Source organism: Tachypleus tridentatus, chromosome 12 (assembly GCF_004210375.1).
Source record: "Tachypleus tridentatus isolate NWPU-2018 chromosome 12, ASM421037v1, whole genome shotgun sequence".
Classification (NCBI taxonomy): domain Eukaryota; kingdom Metazoa; phylum Arthropoda; class Merostomata; order Xiphosura; family Limulidae; genus Tachypleus; species Tachypleus tridentatus.
Window position 1 is genome coordinate 96,835,516 of NC_134836.1, and position 12,286 is coordinate 96,847,801.

The 12,286-nt window shown below is 29.0% G+C and overlaps 1 protein-coding gene across 1 annotated transcript in view; it reads right to left on the minus strand.

Annotated features, from left to right (window-relative positions):
- Window positions 1-132: 132 nt before the first annotated feature.
- The window catches only part of LOC143234084 (nucleolar transcription factor 1-A-like), a 47,368-nt gene continuing 35,214 nt past the window's right edge, over window positions 133-12,286 (minus strand). Inside the window, exons 12-17 of the mRNA XM_076471138.1 lie at window positions 9,879-9,943; window positions 9,599-9,670; window positions 8,603-8,786; window positions 7,836-7,943; window positions 3,879-4,091; window positions 133-2,931 (exon numbers count right to left, since the gene is read on the minus strand). Of these exons, the coding sequence (XP_076327253.1) occupies window positions 2,824-2,931; window positions 3,879-4,091; window positions 7,836-7,943; window positions 8,603-8,786; window positions 9,599-9,670; window positions 9,879-9,943 (750 nt within the window). The 3' untranslated portion in view covers window positions 133-2,823. The remainder of the gene's footprint in view (window positions 2,932-3,878; window positions 4,092-7,835; window positions 7,944-8,602; window positions 8,787-9,598; window positions 9,671-9,878; window positions 9,944-12,286) is intronic.

The window sequence follows — 12,286 nt, forward strand, 5'->3', positions numbered from 1 at the left end:
TGGCATTATTATTTGCACGACCATTTTTTAAAGAGTTTGTTCATTATAGTCACTTTAAAATGCTAACAGTGTTTCTTACAATGATGGCTTGAAGGTAAGAAAAATTAGAATGAACAATTATAAAGCAAGCAATTTTATCCAATTTAAGGTATTCAAATTTCACTTTATTTATATAATAGACGAACAGCTAGATTGTATAGCCTTTTACAGTTGCAATAGAATTTCCTCAGATTTTGTGAGAATGATGTGTAATTATTATATTTGAAATGTACCATGCCTGGAAGTTGTTAGGGTTTAGATGTTCAATTCTTAAAATACAAACTGGTTATATGGGTCTATTTAAAGATAAAAATCCTATTCATGTCGTTGCACTTGTGTTTTCCAACTTAGTCACATAATAGTGCAAAAATATTTGATAGTTCATTTTGTTTAAGACATTACTTACTTCAGTTCTGCTCTGTGTCCAAAAACTATTTCATAGTTATCCTCGTAGAAGATGTATTCTAAAGACATACCTGTATTTTTGAATACTTTCCAATTATAGTTTCAATAAAACTGTGCTTATAAAATTTCACAATACCATTCTTGTAGGAAGCTTAGAAACTGAAATCTACTTTGTTGATGAGGCTATTAATAATAATAAAAAATCATTATTCATAGAACCTAATAACTTAAGTATTATCTTTTAAAACAAACATGTTTAGATATTTGTAACTTCTGGAATTACAAAAGCATTTACTATTAACTACTATTTTTTTATATTTTAATTTATCATTCTAAGATTTCATACATGATTTGAAAAAACAGTATGATCAACAAACACTGGTGATAGCAAATTCTCAAAATCACTTAAACATAAGGAAAATTGAAAATATAGAATAGTACACTCAAGTTTTTCAATTTTATATATATGGCTTATGAAACAAGTGGTAAGAAGCATTTTTTTTCTTACTAACGTGAATAATATGTTGCAAGCAGATGAAGTAAAGGCATAAAAACAAAGAATGAACCCTCAACTTATTAAACATGTACCTTAAATGTGTTGTGCAAACTTCTTTATGAGCAAATCAAGTGAGACGAAACAGTTTTCATCTAACTTTCTGCTCTATGTACTTGTGCCAAAAAATTAATCTTTGGTTAAATGCATTTCTCAAATGTCACTGTCAAGTTCAACATAGAGTGATGCAGTTACTTCATATATAATCAACTTTATAAGAAATGGCAAAATAATTCAAAATACAATGCAGTGAGCATGCAGAAAACAAGTCTGGTTTTTAGGTAAAAGCTACACAAATTGTGTATAAAAAACAACCACTAGATGAAAAGAATAATTTGCAAATTAAATACACTGTGAAGGCCATAAACAACTTTCTGAAATGTGTTGAACATTTGATAGTGTACACTGCTTTAGCCAAAGAATTCTTAGACTTACAGTGTACTAAGTAAAAAAGGTTGTTAAAGTTAAAACAAAATGATACACAAAAAAAAAAACAAAATACAATTCTGGTCCATCCAGTACATTGTCACAGCATACAATCACAGTAAGAAGTGTGTGGGGAAGGGGAAGTATAGACACATGCCTTTAACTCATTCTAAAAACTGCTCAAGTAACAAACAGTCATGAAAATATCTTGAATTTTAAATCCAAACAAGATATTAATAAAGATAAGAGGACACTTACCAATAACATTATAAAGAAAAACAATCTTGAAAAAAAAAAATACAAGTACAGACATACATATTCTCTGTTAATGAAGATGGCTGTGCTGTCTGTATAAACGTGCAAAAATACTTCTGAAATACAAAGAATGACCATAGTCATAAAAGGTATAGGTCCTGTAAAAGCTAGCATTTTTAGAGCAATCAGTGAGGTAATGTACCAGAAATAGGATAGCGTAATTGAACTTGTCAATACTTGTGAAATATTTTTGAGAATGACATGAAAAGAACCTGCTGAAAGCAGCTAATTGGATGTAATCAATAACAATACCATGTTCTTGCACTCCCCCAATTTAAGATAATCTTGTACTGTATCAGTGTTTAAATAACAGAAGAAGCTCTTCCTTCCCAGTGTATGTATAAATACCATATATTTTGATATCTTTACAAGAATTCTAAAAGTTCTGTAGTTGATATTTTCAAAAACAGTTCATGGAATGATGTATATTAAGATATCTGATAATTTCTATAAAATCCTGGTTAATAAAAAAATCTTAATGTTCAGCTGACAGTTTCTAGGAAGAATCAGTTATTTCTGTAGATTACAGATTAGGTAAATGTTTTCACAGAAAATAGTTTTGTTAGTTATCATACTGACCATTTACACCAATGTTTCTAAGGGAGTCCCAGTGACCAAGGTATGTAGTTGTTCAACTGATAGTATCTATGAAGAAAATTTTGTTGTACATCTTACAAACCATAACGTTTTGTTTTTTCTTTCACAAAACCCATTTCCTAGGGTGTATTACTGTTCTGTTGATGTCCTTCTAAAAAGAATTCCAGTTTTTAAAAAGTTAAATATCTGTTTAAATAGTGTTTTTTTTTGTTGTTTTTATGAATCCAAGTTGTTATGGAAGTGATTTATCCAATTAAAAATGTTATGAGGAACCCAATTACTAGGGTAACTTAATACAGAACTTTTGTCTATGGCTATTGTATGAGAAGAACAGAAATAAGATACATTCTAGATTTATCTTCATGTGAAAATGGATACAGTATTATTTTAAAGTTGCCCAAGGCACTTTCAAGTTAGTGTCCAATAAGTCAGTATATATCTTTTTTTTTTTCTTTTTTTGGCCATTGTTTCTCAAACTCTTCAGAACTTCATTCTTTTTCACTTTCAGATCCAGATCCACTACTGTCTTCACTAGACCCACTACCACTTTCGCTGTCACTGTCACTATCTTCTGAACTACTATCTTCATTTCCTTCCTACAAATAAGAGAAAACACTAGGAATTGTGAACCAATACATAAGAACATGAAGAAAGTGATGAAAATTCATCTTAATTATCACTCTCATAGTTTTATATTTCTTGAAGTATCTGTTTCCCAATGCACTTGTTCAGATCAGCTATGCCAAGCACTTGTAAATCACACACTTTCACAACAAAATGGATAAGAAGATGTCATGTACAACTGTATTGAAAATATGACAAAGTTAATTTTAGTTTATCTGTTTAAACAGAACCTTACTGAAGTTTACAGAGAATGTAAAAAAATAATAAAAGACCAACCTAATTTTTATATATATATACACAAACACATATATCTTGTTTAACTGAACTTAAACAGTTGTGTCAAACTGACATGCAAATATTTAATGGAATTGGGCATATGTTAGCAAGATTTCAAAAATTACCAGAGTCAGTTGATATTACAGTAAATGGTTCAATTATGTATTTACATAGTTAATAGTAACAAACAACGATTAAAACAAACAAAACCTTCTTTTGAGCCAAAAGTAGCATGCATATAAGGTAGAGTTTGCCATTTATGAAAAACAATCAATATAGGTGCACCAATAAAACCAATATTTAATTGAGCCTTATTTTAGTATTAGAATCAATATAATTAAAAGATACACTGACTCAATACGAGTATCAAGCACTTTCTCAAGTGGAACTTGTGAGGTTGAATGACAAAAACCAACTTGCTTATACTTTCCAGTCCAATGTATGTTTAATGAAAGAATGATCAGAGAACAGTTATTGAAGTATTAACAACTCATGAAAGCAAAATATTTAATTGTACCTGACCATTATCATAAGGCACATTTTATAGACATTAATGAATCATAACAAGAAAATAATGATGAAAAATTAAAGAAAACAAACATTTTACAGATCCTGCTATGACAAAGTTAATTTAAATTCATACCTTTTTTGCTTCTCCATCATTTTCATCTTCATCTGAATCATCATCATCATCGTCGTCATCATCATCAGAATCACTTCCAGACTCCTCTGATCCTGAATCTGATTCTTCAGAATCTCCTGACTGCTCCTCCTGATCATCATCATCCTCAGATGATGATTCTTCATCATCATCTGAACTTTCAGATTCACTTTCTTCCTTTTTTGTGGCATTATCCTACAAATAATGAGATAAAGTTTTCACTTATTAAAAACAAAATTTCTTGAATTTTTTTCAAACTAAAACTTGTGATGTGTATAGTACTATGAATATATCAACTCTTAGCTTTCAGTGTGTTTGCAAAAATAGCAAAATATACACACTATTAACCCTTTCACAACAAGAGCCTCTTTAAATGCTTTTCTGTGGAATTAACTGTTCAAAATTTAATTAAACACCTATAATATCAATGTACGGGGATTAATTTAATATTATAATGTATATTATGATTGACAGTTTCATTTTATCCAAGGTTTAGGTGCTTTATTATAATATAAACCTTTACAATATACTTAAAACTTCTGATATCACATGACCGACAAGCTATGAAAATTCTCTACTGTCACTCTGTATATCTAATAATACAACAGTAGTTGTGAAGAGGTAAAGCTAGACAATAAGATGCTTACATGATCTTCTTACTAATACCTTTTACAATACTCTGAACAAATACTGTTAAAACAAGTAATTTTTTCAACCCAACAGTTTCCACACCCACCTTTAACAAATTTGTTCGAGCATTATTCCTTCTATGTAGATGTCACATACATATATGAGCTCATTTTACAGTAAAAATGACAATTTTGAAATTGATACCAGATCTTTGTCAAAGAGTACATGAAACTGACTATATTGATTGACTGACTGACTACAGTACTTATGGTTATTCTTTACCCAAATATGCTATAGTTAGGACACAGTTTAAATCATATTTGTGTTTTATTATCATAGTTTAGTTACATGTCAGTTATGTTTAAAATCCTTTATTAAAAGGTTTAAACATTTTTTTAAATATGTCACACCTTGTGTCTGCTCTAAATGATTATGATATTACCTGCTGAATAAAAATGTTACCAAGAGGTTGCACATCTTTCAAAGAAACTAACGTGCCTTAAAGGCAATGTTGTCTCAAGGACAATAATGGAAAATGATGCACTGAAAATTAAACTATATGTGAAAAGGAAAAAAGAATAAATTGAAAATTTAAGGAAACTCTTTAAAGATATTTTATAAATTTGAATGGTAGTTTATTTTTCTAGCTGTTGTCATCAATGAACAGTACAATGAAATAATTAAAATTAGGAAAATATTAAAATTTACCTTTAAAAATCTGTTGATATTCTTTTAGAAGGTTCTAAAGATTACACATATGAAGTTTTTATATTTAATATTAAAATCACTTTGCACTCAATTTCTCAAAAGTGTAAATGCGAGTGACTACAACTATAACATAACGTAATGATAACACTCTTTGTGTACAAGATGCTTTTGATCTTTAACAAAATCAGTTTTTCAGATGATACATTAAAAAAAGCTCAGAGTTAAGATTTGTATTGTTGTACAAGTTAAAATTGTGACTTGATTTCTGCAACTTGCACGAGCTTGCCACAAAGGGTTAAAGAATTTGAATTAGATTCATATTAGCAAATAATTCAGTAACTTTGGTGAATTCTAAAACTTTATATTCAAAATTATTATTCTTTTACTTTAAGAAAATAAGACAACAAACAACCCAGTTTTTAAGGTAATTAAGAGATGAAACATTACTACACGTATTTAAATGTGATCTTCAATTGACATCTGAAATCTTTAAAAAAATATACAACAAAGTAGATTAACCCTTTCCACATAGCTCAGACCACTGGTCTGAGCTTCAGAATGTTCAAACAAAACATACTAGAATTCTGATTTTACAAAGTGTATTTATAAAAACAAAATATTTCAGAAAACATTAAACATCTTTTGAACAGAATGATTTTTAACATGGCTAGGTGGTCAAGGCACTCAACTCACAATCTGAGGGTCGCAGGTTCAAATCCTCATCACACCAAACATGCTCGCCCTTTCAGCTATGGGGGCATTATAATGTTACAGTCAATCCCACTATTCATTGGTAAAAGAGCATCTCAAGAGTTGGCAGTTGGTGGTGATAGCTAGCTGCTTTTCCTCTAGTCTTATACTGATTAATTAGGGATGGCTAGCACAGATAGCCTTTGTGTAGCTTTGTGCAAAATTCAAAACACATCAAATCAACCAAGACTTAATTTTTATAGCTTTCACTGAAACAATAACAGTACAAGATAATTTTATGTGAATAATAAAAGCATCTGTTTTAATTTTTTTAAAGCTACATAACTTTCTCAAATTTAAGCTACAACTAAACTATCAATGTACAGTGAAATGAAAAGTTGAAAATTATAAAACAAGAAGAATATCTTTTCTTTCAATGAATCATTTGTTGTCACATTTTCAATTAATGACACATAAAAGTTCAATTGTCAATCTTTTCATGTTTATTTTCTTTTAATTTTATAGTTTTATTGCATGACTTTGCCATTAAGCACTTTATTCCTCTATGAGAAACAGTTTGACACAACAAAAAACATTAGCAAATTCTTGTACACTGACATACCATGCATAAAACATGCACTCAAACAAAACTAAATGAACCTAATTTGGTTTGTTGTGCATATAAAACTTTATGTACTTTTCCCATACATATATTTTGGAACACAAAAAAATGTATCAGTCACTAGAAGTCTGAAAACTACTTTAACTCGCTACCTAACTAAGTAATAAATAGGGTAAAAAATTATGTTACTACTATGAGCAACAACTTTGCTTACAAACACAACAATAAATTCCTGTAAACTAGGGATTTTCCAAATGTGGTTCATGGAGCTATTGTCAGTGGTGCATGACACAATTAATAAAAGAAATCATATAAGTTGTAATAAGCCTTATCTGAGCTCTCCATGTACACACACATACTACTCTTCTCACTTACAAATTTACCCTCTAGTTACATAGACCAGGCAGTATTTTTTCCTTAAAATTGACAAAAATGCTTTCACATTTTTCAATTGTGCCAGAAAAAAACAATTGCATCTTTTGCATTAATTGATAAATGATGTTAAAAGCATGAAGTTTTATTAGTAGGTTTTAATTTTTTTTAAATTAGATTTGGGTTTACAATTTTAAAAAAATTAAACAAAAAGTGGTATGTGAGCCTGAAATGTATCAGAACCAGTGCTCTAGACTAAAAATTGTCTTTTACTGGTTATAAATGTGTGCAACAAATAATACATGATTCTCAAAATGCCTTGAAAGCTAAGGACAGATGGGTTAGACTTCTGTCTTGGGTTCAAAAAATATACTAATATCTTAATAAGTGGAGAAGTTAAGATTTTAAAATTACATATTTCACTTTATCATTGTATACAGTTTGTATTTATAGACATTATAAAAGCTATACACTACTGAATTTGTGCAAACTAACAGAGAAATGCAGTCACAGATACACATCACATAACAAGTAAAAACTGATTTTTAAATATTTTATTTTGAAATTAAGGAAACTTGCATGATATAAAAACCAGACTTATAAACTACTATTTAATGCCAAGTTTGATATAGATTGTTAATTAAGTTTAGTTTAATTCTAAATCTAAATATAACATGGTTAACAGATAGACATAATGAGTAAATAGTTAAGTTAAAAAAACAGTCATTGTATTAAAATCCTCTGGACAGCTACTTATGTAAGATTTCCTTATAAAGCTACAAATAAAAAGTTGTACAAAAACATTCTCACAAAAGAAATTCCTGTGGCTTGGTCTTGATACTGTATATACTTTCTCTACAATTACATTTTTATTCCTTAGGTTTAATAAGTACTCTTTCAAGTATTGATTAATTTACCTTTTCTGTCTGTGGCTGTGGTTTTACAGTTTTACATTGCTTATTATCACCTTTTCCCTTCTTAGAACGCATCTGATCATAAGATTCTCGCTCTTCAGGGGTAAGACCCTGTAAAAATGTAATGAGAATTTGAAATTAAATGTCTTTTGGTTATGTTTTTGGTTATTCAGGTAAAAATATCTAAAATCATTCTAGGTTTCTTCACAACAGGTTTTACATTCTCCATTTCAGGTCTACTCCCATCATCAAGCCTCAGAGATACATTTCTGAAAATAATATAAACTTAATTTCATTGACCTTAAGATCCACAGAAAATCATCATCATTTATCTTAACAAAAGGTAAAATGGGATTCTTTCAAAACCTATTATATCCTAAATTTGTTTCGTTGAAATTGAAAAACATCTAATCAAAATGATCAGAACAAGGCTTAATTGCCTGATGCAACCACTTCAAATGTATACAGTTCTGCAAAATCAGTTGTACTGCCATGTTTAGCTTAACCAACAAACTTAAAGAAATATCTGGTGTAATATCCCCATTATAAAGTCATCTTTGGAACAGCCATTTTAATTACAAAGTTATACCCACATTTATAACTCATGTCTGGTGTAGTTGTTTATTGAAGTCTGGTTAAGCCATATTAGTGCTGCAAGTATGTGAAGTGTAGTAACTTCTACTTAATACTTCAGTGCTGCAATTTCTCTAGTGCAGCTTTTTTTTTACATTGTAACTCAAAGTTTTAAAGTTACCAAATTGTAAACTTACATTCAAAAACTTCTGAAGCTCCTTATTATATTTTTTCATTAAATCTTGTGACCGCTTCTTGTACTTCTCCTTCTCTACATTAGTCATGGCTTTCCAGCGCTTGGCAATCTCTGCCATTCTATTTTTTGGGTCCACTTCTGTCAGAATGCTAAGCATTTCTGAAGAAAACACTGCATACCCACTCCTAATGAACAAGAAATATTTTTATAAAATAACTGGCAATTTATCACAAGTTCATGCAAATAAATAACAAAATGATCAAAAGTCAGCTGAACAAAATAGTCAAGTTATTCAAGCATATAAAAAATTAAAATTAATCACTTATTAATTATTACATAAAAATTTAACTAACCAGCTCATACACACATTACAAATTAGACATGCACATAAGAGTCAGCACATGATCAAGAAAGCAAGATTGTCATCAAAACTTAGTACAGTTAAGCACATGTTCAGAAGTTATCCAAACACTTAAGTTGGCACTCAGTAAAATTATTTTATTTCAGTATGAAAAAAAAAAAAAAGACATTCAACATTTACAAGAATTAAGACAGATACTGTTGACTACACTTCCCAAACGGGAGTAAGTTATGCAGGTTACTCAATCAATATCAACCAGTATCACCAGTTAGTCATTAAAAGTGAAAAACATGTAGATAGTTTACCAATTAAAACAATTGCAAGAAAACTTCCAATTAGTTCAGAAAACAAAAACTGGCCACAATAGTTAACACTATGCTTTATGAGAATACTCATGTTTTACCACCATGTCATTACAACTCTATACTAGAAAATTTCTAAATATAGTTTTCATGTTCTTATCCAAACACAAGTGTTCAGTCACCTTTTTTTTCAACTTTAACACAAGTTCATCAGAGTGAATTTAAAGAATAAGTAAATATGGCAAAAAATTTTACAACTACATTCTTTAAAAATTAAAAATGTCATGTCTGTATTACAACACATCTATTTTCATAATTCTCTAGAATTACTTACTGAGGAGGTTTCTTTGGTTCTCCTTTGAACAATCCTTTCTTCGAGCTAGGTTGTTCATGTCCAGCTTCCTTTCTGATAAAACCAGAAATGAATAGATGTTTGTAAGATTGAATAAACAAAAATATATTTATACAACTGCAGTTATTTCAATTTACAAGCCTTGATGTTACTAATAGTCTTCCAAGAAAAGATCACAAGGTGCTTTAGAAATAAAACTATATCATTTTACCCATACTAGAATATGAAAGTACTATAACTACATTCAGTTTAAACTACCAACCCCTTCACTCCATTTGTCTCGAGGGGGAGCTTCTTCGCCTCTTCTGCCAATCGTTTATATTTCTCCTAAACACAGAATATTACACATTAAAACAAAGTGAATACAGAAATATTAAATCAAAAATTTCTTTCTTAAAATTTACTAAAACTTAAAGAGTATATTATAAAGAGAATACTAAAGTTTCAGAGGACAAAAGAAATAAATTACTCATGCAGCATCTTATTCAAGAGTACAGTTAATGTGGAAACAACAGCATCAGTACTGGAACAAAAAGCATAATACATAAAACAACTTTTATTAAACAATCACTATACTTACTAAACAGTAAAATATGAAACACACAAAACAGATGTTTTAACAATCTGAATCCCCTATATGTTAACTACTTTGAAACAGCACAAATCTAAGTACTCTTTTTATTTTGTAAAAAATCAGAATCATAACACCCCAACACACTTTTTTCTTACAGAAACTCAATATAATGTGAATGGTGTGTTTATAATCTGTATGAAATACACATAGATGAAATGTCACAAATGAAGCTTTCTCCTCATTTAAAACCTTTTAATTTTGTTCCTCATAAAAACGTTATCACTAAAAAACACTAGTCTATTCAATGTTTAAAAACATTTACTGGAAAATAATCAAATTACATGTTAAGATAAACATTTGGTCATACTTGGAAAATATAAACAGGAACTTAAATGATACTTAATGGCTAACAAAATTTATCATTTTCTTAAATAACCTATTTAAAAAACATGTACATAAAACAGGATCTTTATATAAGGCACAAATTGTTATTGTAATGGTTTATTATTTTGAACATTTTTTTTTCTTTTTAATAAGTAACTAGTAAATTAATTAGCAATTAATATAGTGCAAATCCTAGTCCACATAATTAAAAAGAAAGTATTTCATTTCGTTTACCAAAGTTCCACAAATCTATCAAACAAAATCAAAAGTTCACAACTAATTAGTATTCTATAACAGTTCCATTTATTTACTAACTGGTTGACTTAATCATGTGGGATATCAAATTCTATTTTGATTATGGTTGTGTTTATCATTCATTTATCATTTCTTTCTCTCATTTAGTTTATCTATGAATTTTTAGATGTATTAAAACACCAACTCACTTTCTAAATAATTGTTTATGGTGAATCTGATACCAGTTTCCAAGTGGTGATATACAGGTACTATTAATATAGCAGAATAATATGAAAATTTATTATCACACAATGTTGTACACTCTTGTGACCTACTATGTGAATAAATACCATCCCAGAAGCTTCATTAAGAGCCACAAGACAGTCAATTATAGCTGTTTATCACTTGATAAGCTGATATTGAAAAGCATTTTCATATTATATTTGCTGTGTTTTTTTTTGGAATTGGAATTTTCTTTCTGGTTTTTTGTCCTGGTTCCAATATTATTGTTTTATTAATATTTATTATAAATTGTTAATACTGATGTAAAGTCCTGGCCAAGCAACTGTTTAGTGACTGCGTTTTGGTAAGTGTTGAATTTATTTCTAGTGTTATTATTGTGAATAAATTGTTTTGTTGTTGACTGCAGCAGTGTGTTCGTTTTTTACCATCATAACAATACCCAACTAAGGACATTTCTGAGAAAGGTTGAACTGTGACTTTGTTTGTTTTTTTTGTTTTCTCAATTTGGTCTAGATTGATTAATTTATCAGTAATTTAAGTTAAATATCAGTTAACCCTTTTGCAATGGACTCCATATAAAATACGAGTTTATATAAACATTTGCATACATTAAGTATTCATACGGACTTTCACTTCTGTATGTGTATCTTCACAACTTTTGATACTTTTAGTATTGATTCCAAGTCTTTTGTAATCAAAATACAGATTTCTCAATGAAGTATTTTTGCAAAAGATTTGTTTATGAAAAAGTGTTTTGTTACTAATCTGAGTACAAAGTGATTTTCATGTTATGATAATATCCCAAACCTTCTATATACATTTCAAACATTTGTTTTAAGTAGAACTTTATATCCTTCTGTTATTTCCTGCCCTAACTAAATGGGTTCTGGCAATTTGACTAACCTTATAATCAACATAAATTAAGAAATGTTTATTTTTTTATTTTAGAATGACTACAGATTACAGTTCAAAAACATAGATGTTTAGTCTTAATAACTTACATCTCATAACATCACACATTTATATAAATTATTTTCATCTTCTAGTTGTCTAGCTAATAACATAGAGGTTACACTGATACAACATGTGCTTGTGTCACCATATCCAATAATATGAAAACAACTTAGTTTTTACAAAGTGACCTGTCTTGGCTGTGTTTTATTGGACTAGTATTTTGTAAAATATGGTCAGATTTCAATTATTATTATTATTATATTATTGCTATTTTCAAACAA